General features: G+C 38.4%; 2 protein-coding genes across 3 annotated transcripts in view; one reads left to right on the top strand and one right to left on the bottom strand.

Moving 5' to 3' along the window:
- The first annotated feature begins 175 nt into the window (after positions 1–175).
- On the top strand, positions 176–2,884 carry LOC100747794. Of its 2 annotated transcripts, none has more exons than XM_012395064.2 (6): positions 176–213; positions 706–996; positions 1,122–1,230; positions 1,305–1,652; positions 1,718–2,039; positions 2,130–2,884. In XM_012395064.2, the coding sequence occupies exons 1-6, from the start codon at positions 191–193 to the stop codon at positions 2,660–2,662; spliced, it is 1,626 nt and encodes a 541-aa protein (XP_012250487.1). In that variant the 5' UTR covers positions 176–190; the 3' UTR covers positions 2,663–2,884. The 2 variants fall into 2 exon arrangements, with proteins under 2 accessions (XP_012250487.1, XP_012250489.1); XM_012395066.3 differs by lacking the exon at positions 176–213 and adding an exon at positions 255–423.
- Positions 2,885–3,038: 154 nt separating this feature from the next.
- LOC100747672 (nuclear pore complex protein Nup88) overlaps positions 3,039–18,026 on the bottom strand; it is a 71,804-nt gene continuing 56,816 nt past the window's right edge. Inside the window, exons 3-13 of the mRNA XM_003486161.4 lie at positions 6,192–6,290; positions 5,730–5,916; positions 5,548–5,645; positions 5,144–5,339; positions 4,778–4,938; positions 4,614–4,699; positions 4,230–4,474; positions 3,994–4,104; positions 3,695–3,921; positions 3,297–3,542; positions 3,039–3,210 (exon numbers count right to left, since the gene is read on the bottom strand). Of these exons, the coding sequence (XP_003486209.1) occupies positions 3,147–3,210; positions 3,297–3,542; positions 3,695–3,921; positions 3,994–4,104; positions 4,230–4,474; positions 4,614–4,699; positions 4,778–4,938; positions 5,144–5,339; positions 5,548–5,645; positions 5,730–5,916; positions 6,192–6,290 (1,720 nt within the window). The 3' untranslated portion in view covers positions 3,039–3,146. The remainder of the gene's footprint in view (positions 3,211–3,296; positions 3,543–3,694; positions 3,922–3,993; positions 4,105–4,229; positions 4,475–4,613; positions 4,700–4,777; positions 4,939–5,143; positions 5,340–5,547; positions 5,646–5,729; positions 5,917–6,191; positions 6,291–18,026) is intronic.

Genomic DNA, 18,026 nt, shown 5'->3' with positions numbered 1-18,026 from the left:
ATTGGCAGATTATTTTATGACGGGGATCAAATTACTCTAAATCTAAAAAAATATCTGAATGTGCAGTAAATTACAACAGTTGCGCTGTAGTTCAGTCACTTGTTCTGTATTAGAAATGGCGCAAAATCAAGGTACAGGTTTTTGTGACAATTGGATATTATAGAACATTATATAGATATTATAGAAAAAAATGCTAAAAAAATATGACAGGACGTAAGTCGCACTGTAAAGATTGAAAATTAGTAGAAGACAAAAAATCCCGCCCGTCTTTGTCCGGCTCTTGAGTAATTCTATTTGGCTGTATTCACGGTTTCGTCGTCCTGGCTTCTACCACGCCAATCAAATTGAAATCTAACCTCAAAGTTTCGAATAAGAGAAACAATGTGCTTGCTTCAAATGTATTGCTATCGAGAGATTTTTTTCGTTAGTAGAAGTCGAATTAAACAATAATGCAAACAATAATTTCAATGATGTTATTTCATTTGTCCCAACATATTCTAACCTTCATTTTATTTTTAACATATAATACATAGTCTTTAACGACTATACAAGATTCGATTTAGATTTTTAGAACGTTCGCTTTTTTGCAACATTTATTTCCTGTAAAATGCACGAAAATGAATACTAATGAATACAAATAACCTTCCAATGTACTGTATACCTATTCTTTGATTAGTAAGTAATACATAATTATTTATAAAATAGACTGTTAACTGTCACTTTTATGATGGATATAAATACTGTGGAAGATGAGGATGTATCTTTTCATTTGGGAGAAATGTTTGATAGCTACGAAGAATTAGAACATAAACTGGAGAAGTTCTCAAAGCGTAGTCTGGTCCACTACTGGAGAAGAGATAGCAGAACAGTTAGTGGAGCTCATATGAAAACTGCTCGTCCAATAAGCGAGCGTTTAAAATATTATTCTGTCAAATATGCATGTATTTATGGCGGTCAGAAGTTTTTACCACGTGGAGCTGGTAGAAGACAGTCTCAGTTAGTTTATAAAATTATATACTATTCAAATTAGATTCCTATAATAATTATTTTGTCCTACTAAATGGATATAAGAAAACACATTCATATCTTCAAATATATTTTATAAATATTGTTTTATTTAGATCGATAAGAACAAATTGTCCTGCTCATATTATGTTAAGAGCATCAAAAGATGGTACAAAGCTAGAGGTAACTAGTGTCAATAATGAACATAATCATGAAATCTCAGAGGTAAATAATAGTAATAAAATGATACTAAGTTAAGTTTTGTAATAGTGTATTTGATTCTATCTTCCTTTAATTAGGAACTGTTTAAGAATCTTCCACAAGAAAGGAAATTATGCGGTGAAATTAAGCAGGAAGTACAAGATCTCATGCAGTTACACATTGATCGCAAAAGATTAAAAGAATATGTACGATTACGAACAAACAAGATACTTCGCTCCAAAGATTTATTTAATATAGCAGCTGCTAATAAACAAAAGAGGAATATAACACCTGAGAGAGCATATCAACTGTTTAAAAAAATTCACGATATAGAGAAGATGCAAGGGAGAAACAATGATGGGAAAGTGTATTCTGAATCTGAAGATGAAATTGCACAAACGATAAAAAGGATAAAAAAGGAACAAGAATCTCCTTGGGGACAGGATGTGAGACAGCTAAATTTCATGATACAAAATTCATTAGTATATTTATTAAATAAATTATTTTTCAGGGATTACCAACAGAATTGGAAGTAAGCGAAGGAAATGATGGTGATGATTCCTACAGTGGTCAATTAACTCAAGAAGAAGTAGTTGATGAAATTGATACAACAGAAGGTGAACTATTAAGAACAAATAATGACGGGGATATTATAGCAGCAAATGGTGAAATTGTAGGAGAGTTAGTGATGCAAGATGGAGATCCATCTGTAATTGTTGAGTCTATCGTGAACGCTGATGGTTCTGTTTTCGTAGATGAGAGAGAATTTAATACCTATTGTAACAATCATTTGTCACATAATGTAGATGGCAGCCAGTCTCCCAGTACCAGAGGTAATTATAATTAATTGTAATTATAATTGTAATCATGTTTTTATTTTTGGAGAAAAGAACGTGTGATATTATGTTATCATGATGTGTCAGTTTTAGATATTGAAACCATCCAGCCTACTACTGACATGGAAAAAATAAAAGGAACATCTACCTCACCTAAACAACAAACTAGATCTCTTACACCTCAGTCACACCAAACTGCAAAATCGTCACCAAATACTTTTAATGAATCTACAGACTCTAGGATTTGGATCATGAAAGAGGCTACAAATGCCGAGGCAGAGCCTGATAGTGGGCCTGAGAGCGAAATAAATGGTTCAAAATCGACAACGACTTTAAAAGCAGATGTCGACACATCGGAAGTAATATTATCGGACGAAGCCAGTCATCAGTTACTTCAGGAGCAACTGGCAGTACTTCGTGCAGAGAAAGGGAAACTATATCACGAAACTGAAATGTTAAAACTTAAAAAGGACAAGTTAAAGTTACAGATCAATTGTTATTCAAACGAGATACGAAAACAAGAAATGGAAAAAGAAAAGTTGAGACTTGAGATTAAATTGCTACAGTCAAAAGTTATGGAAGATTCTAATGATGTTTCTCATTATATTTTTGTGCCTTGAACAATGCTTTGTGGTCGAAGGAATATGATTACAGAAATAACATGCAGATAAATTGGTAGGATTTTTCTTTGTTAAGAAAAATTGCGATCGTTTTAGAAACAAATCGAATGTTTTCACAAGTGTAATGATAACATTATTGAAAGAAACATTGCTAATTTATTTAATTTTATTTGACAACTAATTTGTTAATTACACTAATAATTCAATTTCTTGATAAATGTACTTGAAATTAAAGTAATACGATAATGTTTAATATGTCGTCATTTAAAGTTGATATCATTTATATTGCATCTGATATATGTATCTTCTATATTAATACATAAAAGAGAAATTCAAAGCGAGAGATATAGGACAAATGTATAGGTAGTGTAATAAATTATTTTGCAAATAAAATCATTTTTTATTATACGAAAATCCTATATTTTGAGGTAAAGTAATTTACAATTTTTGCAAATAACGATAGTAATATACTTTATCATTCAATTCAAATACTCACTTCTTCCTCCAACTTTTTGACTTCTGTAATTAAGTCTTTTATATCTTTTGCCCTGTGAAATAAAAGAAACGGATTATCTTAACGGAAGAAACTGTGTATCTAATTAATATATTTTTATTACACGATAACAGTACACACATTTGTCCCAAGTTGTTTTTGATGGCGTTTTCTTGATCACCTCTAAAAACAATTTCTCTTTTCTTTCCAATGTTTTCATTATTCTCTATAGGCCCAGTTTGCTCCGATTTTGTTTTCAGTTCTAGCAATTTGATTTTCATTTCTTCTATTTTTATTTCCATTTTTCTTAATTCCTCTGCTTCTGCTCTTTCAATAGGAGTCATAGACGGTTCCTTGTAATTCACTAGTCGTAATACTTCTTTTGCTCTGTAAACCCATAAGCTTTCATAGTAAATTACTGTAACATATTATTGGTATAGTAACCATAACAGTGTAATGTTTTGTTAACACGTTTTGTTAAAGATCGAAAATACTAACAAGATTTATGATTTAGAGTTCAGACTAATTACGTGACTTACCTTTGCGCTAATTTTTCTTGCTCATCCTTAATATCTTCATACTTTTCAGCCAACTGTTCAGCAGTCTGATGCAATTTTTTCTTTGTTTCTAGCAAAGTATCTAATTCTTTTAATAACTGGGTTTTTATTACTTTCAACGCACGCATTTTCTTCCCGATTTCTTTCCTTACTGTATCATGTTTGACAAAATATTCTTTACGAAAGACATCCGTGGCGTGATATAAAAGCTAGTTACGGAAATCATTTTTTTTTTTATTTTCATTGAAATCAATCATTTATTTATTTATATTATTTAATACCTGTAAACATTCCCGCGGAGTGACAGATTTCGAACCAATTTTGATAAGGGGTTGTGATGTTTCACGTTTTAGCAACCTTTTTATGTACATGTCGAACGTCTCCTTGTTTACCTATAATTTATATCAGATTATGTATTAAATTCTACATGAAAATAGCAGAATGTTTTGTTTAGTTTGTGTGATATAAATATATAGGATGGTCATTAAGTAACTGAAGAAAAAAATAAATTGCTCACTTTTTTTTTTTTGTCAATTATAAGCTCTGGAAGCTCGATTTCTGGAAAGTAGTAAAGATCGATAACAGAACGGGTGACGACATCACCGGTATGTAACAAAGCTACTAAAACGCATGGCTCCTGCAGTAGTCCAAATCCAAGAATTGGTGTAGCTTCGTTTTGTTCTGTGTGCTTGGTTCTTCTACAGATTAAGTACTGCAAACTGGGTTGATTCGATAACGATGGTAAACATGTATCTTCGTTTTCTGAAAGAATTTACTTTCAGAAACAGTATTCGGACCACACCGAGTAAATTTCAATAAATATACACCGGTTTTTTCTTGCAGCTCGATAAAATAAACAGAATCAAAAATGTAAATTAACCGAAAAATTAATCTTTCTTACCTTTTGAAGCGTTTATGTATTCATCTAACTGAGAAACCATCGGCAGAGTGATCATGTGGATTCCAGCATTGTGAGAACAGAAATACCTATAAATAAATTTCATATTTATTACGCTTATGGATACGGAATAACTATAAAAGGAATAGATAACTATAAAAACTTACCTCGACTTGTTATGCTTGTCAGCGTGAAGATGTATCGGACAATTATATTTTTCATCGTTATCTGCGAAAAACAGACCTAGATCTATTTCCACGCATTCATAAACGTATAATGCATCCTCTGGTGTGTGGAAATTGTAAGTCGAACCATACTGTGACCAAGTCTGAAAGCCACAAATGTTGATTAAATACAGAGAATTAATTAATTTCAAATTTTTATAAGAAATATCGTCTCTTAAAAAATGATTATGTATGATTCGATGAATCTGCAAATTTCGAAACACAGACGATTCATTGGATTACGAATTACAAAACACTACGTAAGTGTAAAAAACAAATTGCAAGGAACAACTTAAAAAGAACACTCACCGTTCTATCGTTATCATCGTCGTTGATCGTTTCTTCTTTCAACAAAATTGCATGATAAATCTTCCCAGTAGACATAGCGACGACCACTATCGGCGGTGTAGTTTGTAGACACATGATGGAACACGAGTCTATTCCATAATTATCGTCGGCTGGAGGATACATAGAGAGCGATCCCGATACCACTGGATTTTCATGACTTAATCAAATTAATAAGCGAAAGAATTATTACATTGAGGAGAAAATTGAAGTTCTTATAATTTTTATACAATGTTATGATATGATAAAACCAAAAAGGACTAAACCCATATAAAAAAATAAGATGATAACGCGATGCAAAAAGTTCGATCAATTAATACGAATACCGATAGAAATTTCAGGGACGAAAGGAACACATAATCACGTACACATCGTGCAAAATATCTCCACGAACAATAAGCACTTCTCCATTTCCACGTAGAACCAGAATCGGCCATTCAATTTGATTCCAATCAACCACATTATCCTGAAATATAATACTCGATAGAATTTCTTTGTATGGTACTATTTTAGTGCTATTTTATAATATTTCTTAGTCCTAGAATTATACCTTGTTGATGTCTTTGCCAATAAACAGTTCTGGCCTGCGTAGAGTAGGCGTTGCGAAATCAAAGTCCACCGCTATGTCACCCAAAGATGTGAAGTCTGGTATCCTCGATGGCGAACCAAATGGTACACGACCAACTTTCCAGGATTTTAGGTACTTTGGTTTATTACTCACTTCGCATTCGTATAAACTGGCAGAAGATGAAATTATACTTATTATCAGTTTCAAGATATTTTCTGGCATATTTTAAGCCAACCGTACAAAACTTCTTGTTCGATTAACGATTAAACGAACGAGAAATTTCAGAAATTTTGAACGAAAGACTAAAATTAGACGGAAAGAATAAATTATACTCGCGACGTATAAGAAACGTTAGTCTAATCCAAGTATATAATAATGTTTAGCAGACTTAGAAGATTAATGGAATTCTATCAGAGTTATTGTATAAGAATAATTCTTAATTACCGAAATGTATTTTCAGATGTTAGAACTAGCAAATGAGAGTCATTCGTAGATCCTGGATGCCACCTTGCCTTCCGAATGCTTATCGTTTCATTGTATACTCTGAAAGGTAGGAAAACATTATATATTTATTATTAAAAGATTGTTGTTATATAAAATACGTCTTACATAATGATAAATTGAACATGACTTGCTAAGCTCGCATTCATAATTCAATATTACTGAACTCAAAGTTCTAAAAAAATTCCGTGAGTTCCGTGAGAAAAGTTTTTAAAAGTCGCGCACGAAAAATTCTTTTTCCTCTAACTGGTCTCGTCTTTATACACTTTGTCCATCCGTCTTTAGGCGTGTCCTCGTTAAAATTTAAATACATGGGAAAATGTTCTGTCCAATGCAGAAAAGTTTATGAATTTTCGGGAGCATCTCCCGGTAACGTCGTTGACGCTGTGCACGGTCGTCTGCCAGATATAAGTTAAGTACGATACACGTATATCCATGTGTTCATCAACAGTAATTAAAAGGTTCGTTATTGTCCACGTGTAATTTTTTGCACGAACCATAAGGTTACGATATGGTTAATTGTTTTTATGCAAGAGACGCAAAATATTTCAAAGTTATGAATTTCCAGTGTTTTTCCCAAGTGGACAATTTCTTTCACTAGAATACCTTCGATCGTTGAAATAAAATATTTAAGACGTTTAAAGAAATAGCAGATATTTGACCAGCATAGAAGAGGCGCACTTTGCTATTTTCAACGTATTGCTTACGCAAATATAATATTTATTTTATACGTAAAAAAGATGCTTTCTTTTTCGATGATAATTTCTGTATTTATTGATGCCTTTTTCTAATATAAATAAATAAATAAAAGGTATCGAATGTTCGATGAACGGTGCATTTTAGATCTGCTGCCTGTCTGGCCATTGTCTTACCTGTTCTACTTGTACAGTCTCACGATCAAAAATAAACCATCTACAATAGCAATTTCATGATGTTTTAGGTACAGTAATATAACCGTAATTTAACATTTAACAACATCGCTGATTAATACAGCTTAGAAGCAACTAAAATGTGTCAAATATGATTTCGTTTCCTATGGCAACACTAATAATATGGACAAACGTGTCTCTTATTATTTCATTGCGAGTATAATTGAATAACATTGAATTCTTTTCATTTCTGGAAAAATGCGTTCTTCGCAATTTATGTGGTTGTTGTCAGGACCAGCGACACCTTGACAATTAAACGTAATCCTCGGGAGGAAAATCTCTAATTCGAACACCGAGAAAAGTGTCGAAAGCGAGGTTCGTCCCACCCCGTCGGCCTTTTGCTTAGTTATCCCGACGTGTCGTTATTTAACGCAAATTACCCTAATCTTTCACGATCGTCGTACCCCAGGCGGCATAACGAAAGGAATACAGCAAAGCGTGTCGCGGTGTTTGTTTTTCACGGGGACGAGCCGGGGACGAGCCGGGGACGAGCGGCGACGATGGTCGCCTACATTTCGTATATTTTATTATTACTCTCGCACTTTCCGTGGCTGGACACGGTAACGCTGGCAAAAGGGGTTGACGGTGGTTAGCCGTGGCCGTTATTAATGTCCACGGCACAGCGTTGGCCAGAGGCAGGCAAGGAGCGTGCAGAGGGGGTGGGCAAGAAAAAGAGAGAATCACGCAGAAAAAGCGAGAGAAAGGGGTTTGACGCAAATGGAGAACGAGAGAAAAGCGGAGGGAAGAGAGAAAAAGGGCAGGAGGAAAGAAAGGGACAGTGAGACGAGGAAAAGCAGGAGGAGGAGGAAGAGCGTTGGAAAAAGAAACAAAAAATCGATGGGCATAGGGTATCGTCGACTGGTTACAGTGGATACACCAGCGACAAGGACGAAAGCAACTTTACCATCACCAACGTTCCCGGTTGCAAAAGCACGCCACAGTTCTTAATAATTGATAAAAATGTACGCACGCACGCATAGAGACAGAGAGAGAGAAAGGGAGAGACAGACAGAGAGTCGGTCGAAAACCAGACGACGTGGTCAACCCCAGCGCCTCGGTCTGTTCTCCCTACCCTTTCCGTTCGCGTCACGTCGTTCTCGCTCGGTTTTTCTCTTTGGGTCGGCCACCTCTCTCTCTTACCCCTTTGCACGCCCAACCTTTCATGTTTCGTTGACAAAGGCACACGCAACGATTTATTCGCACTTTGCACCGCAGCCTCGCGGGGATTTTTCTTCGTTCTGTCACAATTTTGGTATTATCAAAATTTATGGCTATCCCTACCACGGTCGCGCTGGACCATACGTGTTCTCTATCCCCACCAACTACTGCTAACCGGTTTACGTGTTTCTAAATGCCAAAATTTCATCGTGCTTCTCCGTTCCCCAGTTGATCTTTCTCGATTCAGAAGAGAGCGGTAACGATTCTTAAATGAATGGGTCGAGACAAGAATAGGTTTAACATTCTCGGTACTAATGCTAAGCGACAGATTTAGACTTTAAATTATTCGATTTATCTCCGATTCTTTCGACCAACTGTTAATGCTTTCGTAGTTTCCATAATGTTATCTAATTTTTATCGGGATCAGGATCCTGCAACCAGGTATTTATAATTTATTTTACGATATATCTTACTTGAAATTCGATCGCACGGGGCAATCGGTTCGTCGCAAGCTCTTACAGCGCTGTTAATTCAAGCGCAGCGGCGTGGTAGCCGGTTCGAGCGTGAAATCTGCGAGATCATATTCTTAGGTATGTGGTTTCATTAGAGTCTCAATTACAAATCTGACAGAGTCTATTATCTCAAAGGAGAAAAATGTGTAATAATGCTCGAATATTTGGACGCGAAGCACGCGTCGACTAGTATGCCGCTGTGTCAACTATCGCGGAGCTACGGGGGAATTTCTTGGCCGGAAGAAAAGAAAGAGAAGCGCGGAGGGCAGCTGCTCGAATCTAATTAAGAAATTCTTACACGGCGGTGCCGCGCATTCTGCCACACCCTTGCGCCCGTGTGCTTGTACACTTCTCTCTCGTCAGAGGCGGTTCTAGAAAAAATTAAAAATAATTTTTCCTACATAAACGTATTAACCTCCGGGCGGAGCGGAGCTTTTTACGCCGCGCTTTCCTTCCAATTTGTACAAAGAATGGCGCGGACCTGACTTCAAAGCGGATCTTACGCAGTGTCGTATCATTTTGTTCTAGAAACTTTTCCGTCGTATTTCCCTTCAGTTGTGCGCTTAAGTTACCTGCAAGCTTTCGTCGTGGCTTTTCACCGACCCCGCTTAACCCTCCTACTCGTATTCTCCCGATAATTTACCAAGCTTGTTTGTTCACTTCCTCGCTTTTCTCCTGCCTGGCTGCGTTCAATTGTCTTCAAATTTGTCTGATAAAAATACTACTGTCGACGAGCTCCTAACTTTCTATTACGAATCCAAATAAAATAGACTTTTCGAATATGCATTCTGAGAAGAGAGCGAATAGATGTGCCGAGTGGTTGAGAGTTTTCTTTTTTCGTTAAATAAAAAAGAATATTTTAGCGAAGAATTATCATATAGGGTGGTTGCTGTAGAGCTACAGTGGTGCAACCAGGAAAGGAAGTATTTTTACATGAAACATTAAATCGAAAGTAGAGAACGAAATTTGGTTGCAGACAAAATTTTACGTGTTCGCGTTTTAATTTCTCCGGCTATAATTAAAGGCTTTGTCATTTATCTCCATAACAATAGTAATAATTCAATTTTATAATAATAAATCACAAACAAACAATTGTAGATTCTTAGAGAGTCGATAAGAATTTTTACACCAGTTTGAACAGTTTGTAAGACACAGGCTGCTTGATTTCCTGTTAAATAGAAGCATCCTTGATTATCGATACCTCGTCTTTCATCGTAGACGTCGCATACAGCCGGGTTAACGAGTTATGTCTAATCTATGCATCCGCTTATCATAATGGCTCTCGTTATATCGTGAGCATAGCTTCCTAAGCCCAGCAAACCGCCCCCTCGACTACCGTTGTCGTCTGTGCCCTAGCCACCCTCCTCCCTTATGTACCATGCCGCCGCGGGAACGTAATAAAAATACTCCAAGTAACTGAACGATATTACGTCGTTACGGGACCACCGAGCGGAATTAAGTGCTCTGCTTTCTTCTCGAACATTGATGTCGATTAAGTACCTACTACATATGTATACGCTTGAAATTTGGGATCGCCTTCTCCTTTTCTAAGAAAATTTTCCAAGAAAATTCTGTCAAAAACTGGAGACCTGAGAGTTTGGAATCGACCTGTACAAATTTATTAAAATTACACGCTCATTTATCTATGTAAATGCCAGATTTTTTTTTTTAAATCAAACATGTAATGTTTACATAATATGGAAGTAAATTTTCACTTATTAATTTTGTTTTGTTAATTTGAAGATGGCGGGGAAAAATACTTAATCGCCACGCTATGTAAGTACATTGTAAGACATAATATTCCACTTAATTTATCGTTGCTATCTTACCACTTCTGTAATGAACACTTCGCTCTATCATTCGAGTATTACGAAAAAACTTTCGAGCACGATTAACACGCACCTTTCCGCAGCTTCTTCTACCAAAGATATCTCAACCACTTCGAGAGCTTGAAGCTTCTGACTTTTTTCGCGTCCACTAAGATCGAGCAATTACAAGAGAAAAAATATTTTAGCAGATTAAACAAGATCATCGGAGCATCTAGGATGGTGTTAGACTTTGCCGATGCGATCGAGTTTTTAATTTGATTTCGATATCATGAACGAAAATGTTGATTGTTCAATGAAAAAGTACATATTAAAAAATCCATACTTTGGTAATTTAAAAAGATGTGAAAAAGGTGAAAAAAAAATAATTTCTCGATAGTATAACATTCCTTTCTCCTTCTGATTTAAAACTGGAATTAAATATTTCCTCCGATATTAATAATATTTTCAAAATATCAGTTATTTATCAGATATCCTTTAGATCCTCGTTTTTTTTCAGGAATAAAATCAAAATCTATTTCAGTGGGATGCATCGGTCTGAAGGTAACGGCGAACGAGAGATAAGTGAACTCTCTCGCTTTCATCTTTTCCTTCTCGGCAATAAATCCCGGGGAAAAAACCTATCCGGATCTCCCGCTGGCCTTTTCGCCGCTTAACCTAAAAATTCATTAGATTATAAAGCCATTAATGCTCATACGCGCGACCGGATTTCTCTTTTGGTTAGCCGGGTCCTATGGTCGAATTGATATCCTGCTCGGCTAAAACTTTGATCGCGTTTCATTTGGACTTTCGTCCGACTGGATTCTTAATCAGATCATTTTCTATAATTTGCCATAAGAACGATGTATGGTGTAAGAGTAAACGTTCACTGTCGCTACGATCATTGGGAATTTTTTTTACACCGATTATAATGAGAATTCGTCAAAAAAGAGCGTAGTAATTTTCACGAAATGTCTTACAAAAATCAGATATTACAGCGTACTATCTGTTGAATCGTTCCGATCTTTCACCAAATTCCTATGGCGATCAATGTGTTAAATTAAATTAACCCTCTACAATCAGAATTTTTGTCTGTTGGTAAAAAGGAAATGAAACCGCGACTGTTTGTGTATTTACGAAAAATGTAAATGCGCGAAAAAATGAACGCAATGTGCAAGAATATCTCGAGTAAAGTGTTTGCTGCGATACGAATCTAATTTCGAATCTCGAACGATCATTTTTATCAATACAAGTAATGAAATGAAATTTAGATAATTTAAATATGCATACAGAGAAGTAAGAACGACGCGTTGCTTGTTAACAAAGATGCGATGTAAATCTATCGACGTTTTACTGCGCTCGGCCGAAGAGTAGCCAAATCCGCGAGAAGGATATTTGGCGTCTCTGTTGCGAGTCGCGTGGATGGGCCACGGTGAAGGAAGACGCGCGAACGATGGTGTGAGGGTGGCCCATAAAATCGGGATGTTACGCAAAATATAACGAGCAACGTTCTGCTGGGCTGGCTGACGCTCCTGTCGTAATTCATCCGGCTCTCGCTTGCGTTCTCCTTCCCGACGACACCTGCGTCGGCAACTAAGCCCGTTAATCCTCGAGGTTGCGTCGCGCTTTCATCGCGGCCATCGGTTTCCAACGGCGTTCCTTGCCGCTACTTTGTAGCCTCGTCCTGCGTGCCTTGTTTCTCGATCCTCCGGCCGCGACGTGCCGCCGCTCCATCCCAACCAGTCATACTTGAATCGTAAATCCAGCGACTCTTAAACCTAAAAACTCCTTGGATTGTCTACCCTGAGGCTCTGGATAGAAGTACGTGAGAGAGGAGAAATGGGTCGTAGGTTGAGAAAAGTGGGGGAGACTGTAGCTAGAGAACGAAGAGATAAGAATGTCGGCTTTTTATCTTTTACACGTTTTCAGAAATTCGCTGATTGTTTCTGTGGCCTGTATTTGTTTCTGTATTTGGATTTGGACAGATTTATAGACCACGTGTGGATCGGATTGAAGAATACACACGTAACGGATTTTAATTTCTTCTTCTTACAAGCGAACGAGATTATGATTGTTGGCGGATAATTGAATATAATTTAATCTTTATGATCGACGTTGTTCGTATACACTGACTCGTAGAAGTAGTATTTGGAGCATTTACCATAGGAAGCTTTCATAGATTGCATTATTTACAATATTTTCTAAAATGTTACAGATTCCGTTCCATTGAACCCCTAAATCACCTACAATCTGTTTCATTAGATCTTCTAACGTAACCACGTACTGATTAATTTGACCGAATCTGCTCGAACTACCACTTGAAAATAAATATCGTATCTATCAATGCTAAACTTCTTAAATCAACAGAATTCCAACACCGAGTTGTTCGCTGTGCTCCTAACGATGCTAATGTCGTCTATCAGGAGGAAAGACTTTCTAGGCGAATTTTCAATTCTCGGACCACGCAGCGGAATCATGCAAACGAGCCAGATCTGATAGAGTATGAACGAAGGACGCGAGGGTGATGGAAAGGGAGCAACAAAAGCTCGTCGACGAAGAAGCGAGAGAGCGAGAAAGAGAGAGAGAGAGAAAGCTAGAGAGGGGCGGGCGCGGGATAAGGGATGAAGAGAAAAGGAAGGAAAATGTAAGGTCCATGGTGCGGTAGCCTCTAGCTGGGGCCACACGTACCACGGTAATTAAAAGAACCGACAGATGTCTCTCTTTTACCGTGGGGTTTTATTTCGTTACGACGACAACGACGACAACGACGACGTCCAGGACAATGACGACGCAGACGACCACAGAATGCGTCTCGCGTATTTAAATTTTCCACCGGCGTTCCGGCTGGGAATTCTTTGATTAGAAGAACCGTCGCAGCTGCCCCCGCAGGCGTACCGCGATTACCTAAGTGCGTGTTTTTTCTATGTAGACGCAGAGAGTCTATGGTACCTTTTTGCTGTTTTCACCGCGCTAAACTGCTGCGCGTTTGTATACGCGTAGAATGGTGTCTCCCATGCGCGCCGACGAACCTCGGCGAGAAATGGTGCCGGGAAAGGAGCTGGAAAGCTATTCGAGACCCGCATTGTTCGTGCTTGTGATCTTGAAGACAGGCAGGCCTCGTATGGCTGGCCACGTTTTGTCGTGTTCATAGCGAAAGAACATTGGAATTAGATTGCCTCTCTTGGGGCAGTTTTCGAATATGCCTGGTCTATGGTTCTATATGGAGAAGAGACTGTGGAGATGAGATTTTTACCTTAGAGACGATTACTAATAGGAAAGTTGTTTTAATCGACCTCTGACAGTGTAATAAACTGTCGAAGAATTCGGATTTAGAAAATACTAATCCCTTTAGTCTCAAGATTTCTGCTGCGTTTCTGGTATCGGATACGAGAGATACATACTTCTTCTCTTATAGGACAAATAAATAAATAATAATAATCATTATTATTTATCAGGTCGAAAGAAAAAGAAAAGATTCAGGAAACTTCCATTCAATCTTTTCTAACACCTCACGTTATCGAAGGAATTGGCACGATTAGCGAAACATAGCCGAACAACGAGATCCAAAACTTCCTGTTCGCGCCGGATTACCACGATCGCAATTACAACGAAGCGATCCTCTAATTTCACTCATCGCCACTTGTATTTCACCTCTTTTGTTAACCGCTGATTCGACGAGAAATATCGTTCGGCCGGCAATAAAGTTTCGCGCCACGGGGGCTGATAAAGCGCGGCACACATACCGTGGCCGGTGTAGGGGGTGGGGTACGGTCACGCGCGGCTTCTATATTTTTCTCCTCGGCACAGCGGCGTGGTGACATTTTTCAAAAGGCGCGGATATCATCGGGGACCATCTAAATCATCCCCGACGCGCGGTCGAGTACGACGCACCCTATGCTCGGCCTTTGCAAACACCGCCCCTCTTACCACCCCTCGAAAATACATCGGTCTGTGCGTTGGAAAACCTGGTGATTTTCGTTAGTGCTTGCTCATCGAAAAAAAGTTGGGCGAAAAAAAAAAAGAAACGAGTAAACGGGGTGGAGAGGGCGGTTTGAACACAGGTCAGGTCAGGAGGGTGGCGACGCGGAAGTGGTGTGTGGAGACACGCGGCTGGATGGGCGAGAGCACGTTGGATTACCCGTCGACCGAATGTACGAATGGACCGCGTGTGGTTCTCCGAGATTAGCCTCGGCTTTATATCGGGATTACATATGTAAAACCATTAGGTTAAATCATTTTTTAAATAAACGCATCCTATCCCCTTTCGCCGGTGGCCGCGACCGGCGCCGGGACAGATACGAGGCCGGCCTGCAACAGCCCTTCCCGAACCAAAGGGGTGAGTCCACCGGACTCGTGCGTACCACTGAAATATTCCGTAGCACGTACGGTACGCGCGTGCCAGATCCACCGGTTCTCGTTTTGGAAGACACTTGAAGATTAATTTGAAATGCTTGGCGTTGCTCTTGTGGAGTTTGCAATGTGTAAAGTGTTTTGAGAGCCACAAAGTGTGTTTAGAAGAAAAATTATGAACATTTACGATGCTTTCCACGCGAAAGGCTCGATAGAAAAGCGAAACATGGTAGCGAATTTCTACTCTTCTACGAGTCTCCGCAGATCTTTGTAAAACGTATAAGTTAAACTAAATTTCTCAATGAGATATGCGTAAATATTTGAATACTTTCTCCGATTGTATTTTCCTTACCTTTTATATTCTATATTCGATATATTAAATATAACGTTTGCCTTAACATTGCGCTAATCTTAGACTCTCGAGGAAACTTTAAAATGTACACTTTTATAAAGTACACGAAGATAATTAAGAGAAAACGTATCTTTAAAAATTCCCGTGATTCGTTAAACATATTTTCCTATTGAAAAGGTGTAGATTACAATTACGTATTCTGTCTACCCAAATTCCAGCAAGATTCGTACCGGCATTTTTTTCTTTTATCAGGAGAATGTCCCAAGGAGTAGCGAGGATCAGAGAAACTGGAATCAACTCTCGAACGGGGACACAGCATTAGGGGTTTACGAGGTGAATACTCGAGGGACGATTCGGAGGAACGTTTGTCGGAGGTGGAGTGGTTGAGCGGTTGGGGTGGGGCGGGTAGCGCGAGAGGTGAAAATTATTCATAAACGTAGGCCGGTTCGCGACGTACGGAGCGAGGGAAAGAGACAGGAAACGGGGTGCAGAGATCTCTCTGGTGGTGCGCCGCGTACAGAGGCCGAAGCTGAAATCTACCGAATATTAAGGTAGGCGAGGTCCTACCAGACCGCATAATAAACACATAACGGTAATCCTTAAAACAATAATTAGCCGCGAGAGCCAACCAACAGGCGACGATCTTCCGGTAGTGCACGAAATAACGCGCTGGTTTCGTAGTCCGTTTGTCGAATTAATACCGCGATTCGCGATTCTGCGCAGCGACTTACTCTTACTCCGATCCAACTTATATATACGCGAAAATTGCAACCTTCTTCTTCTAACGATTATCGCCCTTAACGAAGGCAAACTGTTACGGTGAAAATTACATAGGCGACCTGTCGTGCTTTCAAATTTTTCATTTAAGCAAAGGTTGATGTTCCGGTATAATAAAGAGTGGTGATCAACACCAGTATATAATTGTCCATTGTTCGAAATTTAGTTGATGTTATTGCTTCTTCAAGGTGTTAAATCGTATCTATAGAACTTTTTATCTATGAGTCTTGAAAAGGATATATTGCGTTTAACAAAGGTGTTTGCGATAAATCGAGTCTCGATATGGCATAAACAAAGATTTCTAAACTTCAGATTATACCTTCGATAAATTTAGAGGGAATTGTTGCCGTTGCAAGGGCTTTTTATTCATCTGAGTACGTATCAACAGGAGATTTAACTTGTTAATAATTAGCGAAATACAGACATTGTTCGTTTCGTTAATTATGAATTGTAAGAAATTCATTAGCAATTAGTAGGTGAAATAGCGGAGGCCAATAAAATCTGAGACTCTCGTTGGCATTTGAAATAGCCAAGTTACCAAAGGTAGGTGGAGAAAGTCTCTAGCGAAGAAGAGAGAAAGAGAAAAGAGAATAGGTTTTGGATGGTGGAGGTCGAAGAAGAGTGGAGGCAACGCGAGGTGGTAATAGTTTTAATCCGGTGTCTTGAAGTCGGGATTTGGTGGCGTAGCAGTTAGTGGCTGCTGGTAAGTCCAAGCGAACCCACTTCGCGCTCTGATATCATAATCCGAATAATCACTATTATTGCCGTCATTTGCTTAATCCAAAGCACGGTCGCTCGGTTTTCCACGCTTCGAAGCTTGGGATCTACCGGCCGATGAAGACACCGAGCACACTGTATCGAAACTATTATATTTTCGTAGCATTTCTACAGAAACTACACGAATTACATTGAATTACATTAAACACGCGTTACACGATTTGAAAATTAACAAGTAAATATGACATGGTAGTTTGAATAAAAAACTATAGTTGAACGCATTTCATTCTTCATGAATCGATATGCAAATATTTTTCCAGCGAAACTTATGATTGCCATGATTTTGGTATATTTAGAATACAGGCGAATTAACGTAAAAACTACGAAATCAATTTGATATTTAGTAAATTACAAAGTATAAGAGAATATTCTTATAAGAGAAACTAAGATTGTACTGTGTTTTCAAAATTAAAAATTACGAAGTACAACGACTGTTTGAAATTTTTGCAAATTGTCTAGTGACTTACGAATGAAAGCTACATTTACTCGAATATCGCTTCGTATTTCGAGCATACGCGAAAATATGTAAAATATATAATTACACCGTAGTTAATTTATCGATAATTGAACGATAAAGAATACATCTTCGATGGAGCTGAAGATTAGAAGTTAGAATCTTACTTTAGATACGATCTCATCGTCATCACGATTCGTCCAACGGGATGAAACGCAGTAACGACGCGACGTCTAAACTTTTAGTTCTTTGGGAGAGAGCAAATATCTGTCCGCGGTGGTGGAAGTTTCACGGGCAATAATGCATAAACTCCATTTAGCTGTGTTTAAGCCGACTGGAAGGAAGGAGACATTAAATCCCTGAGATTCGTTCTAATGGCCGCGACTCTCTTACAAACTGTTCCGCGGCTCTTTTCCGCCATACATTTAACCGGAGGGGGTTACGCGTGCGTTCTTATAAATTCCCTCGATCCTCGGCGCTACGGCGGCTCTGTGTCGCGGTACCAAGGTAGAATCGCTTAAGTGAAATAACGAAAAAACTTTAGCATAAACTGCCGCTCTTAATTTGACCAGTTTGTTCAGGTTGGCCCACGCGGTTCATGGGGCTAAACGTTTTCGTTCGTTTCCGGAAAAACTTGGGAATTATGAATTAGCGGGAAGTCGGC

The sequence above is a fragment of the Bombus impatiens genome, unplaced genomic scaffold, assembly GCF_000188095.3.
Source record: "Bombus impatiens unplaced genomic scaffold, BIMP_2.2 scf_0102, whole genome shotgun sequence".
NCBI classification, from domain to species: Eukaryota; Metazoa; Arthropoda; class Insecta; order Hymenoptera; family Apidae; genus Bombus; species Bombus impatiens.
This window is presented reverse-complemented; position numbering and strand designations above follow the sequence as displayed.

Coding starts and splice junctions, on each gene's coding strand:
- LOC100747794 (XM_012395064.2), top strand. CDS start 191: ATGCTAAAAAAATATGACAGGAC. Junction 997..1,121: donor GCTGGTAGAAGACAGTCTCA/GTTAGTTTATAA, acceptor TGTTTTATTTAG/ATCGATAAGAACAAATTGTC. Junction 2,040..2,129: donor CCAGTCTCCCAGTACCAGAG/GTAATTATAATT, acceptor ATGATGTGTCAG/TTTTAGATATTGAAACCATC.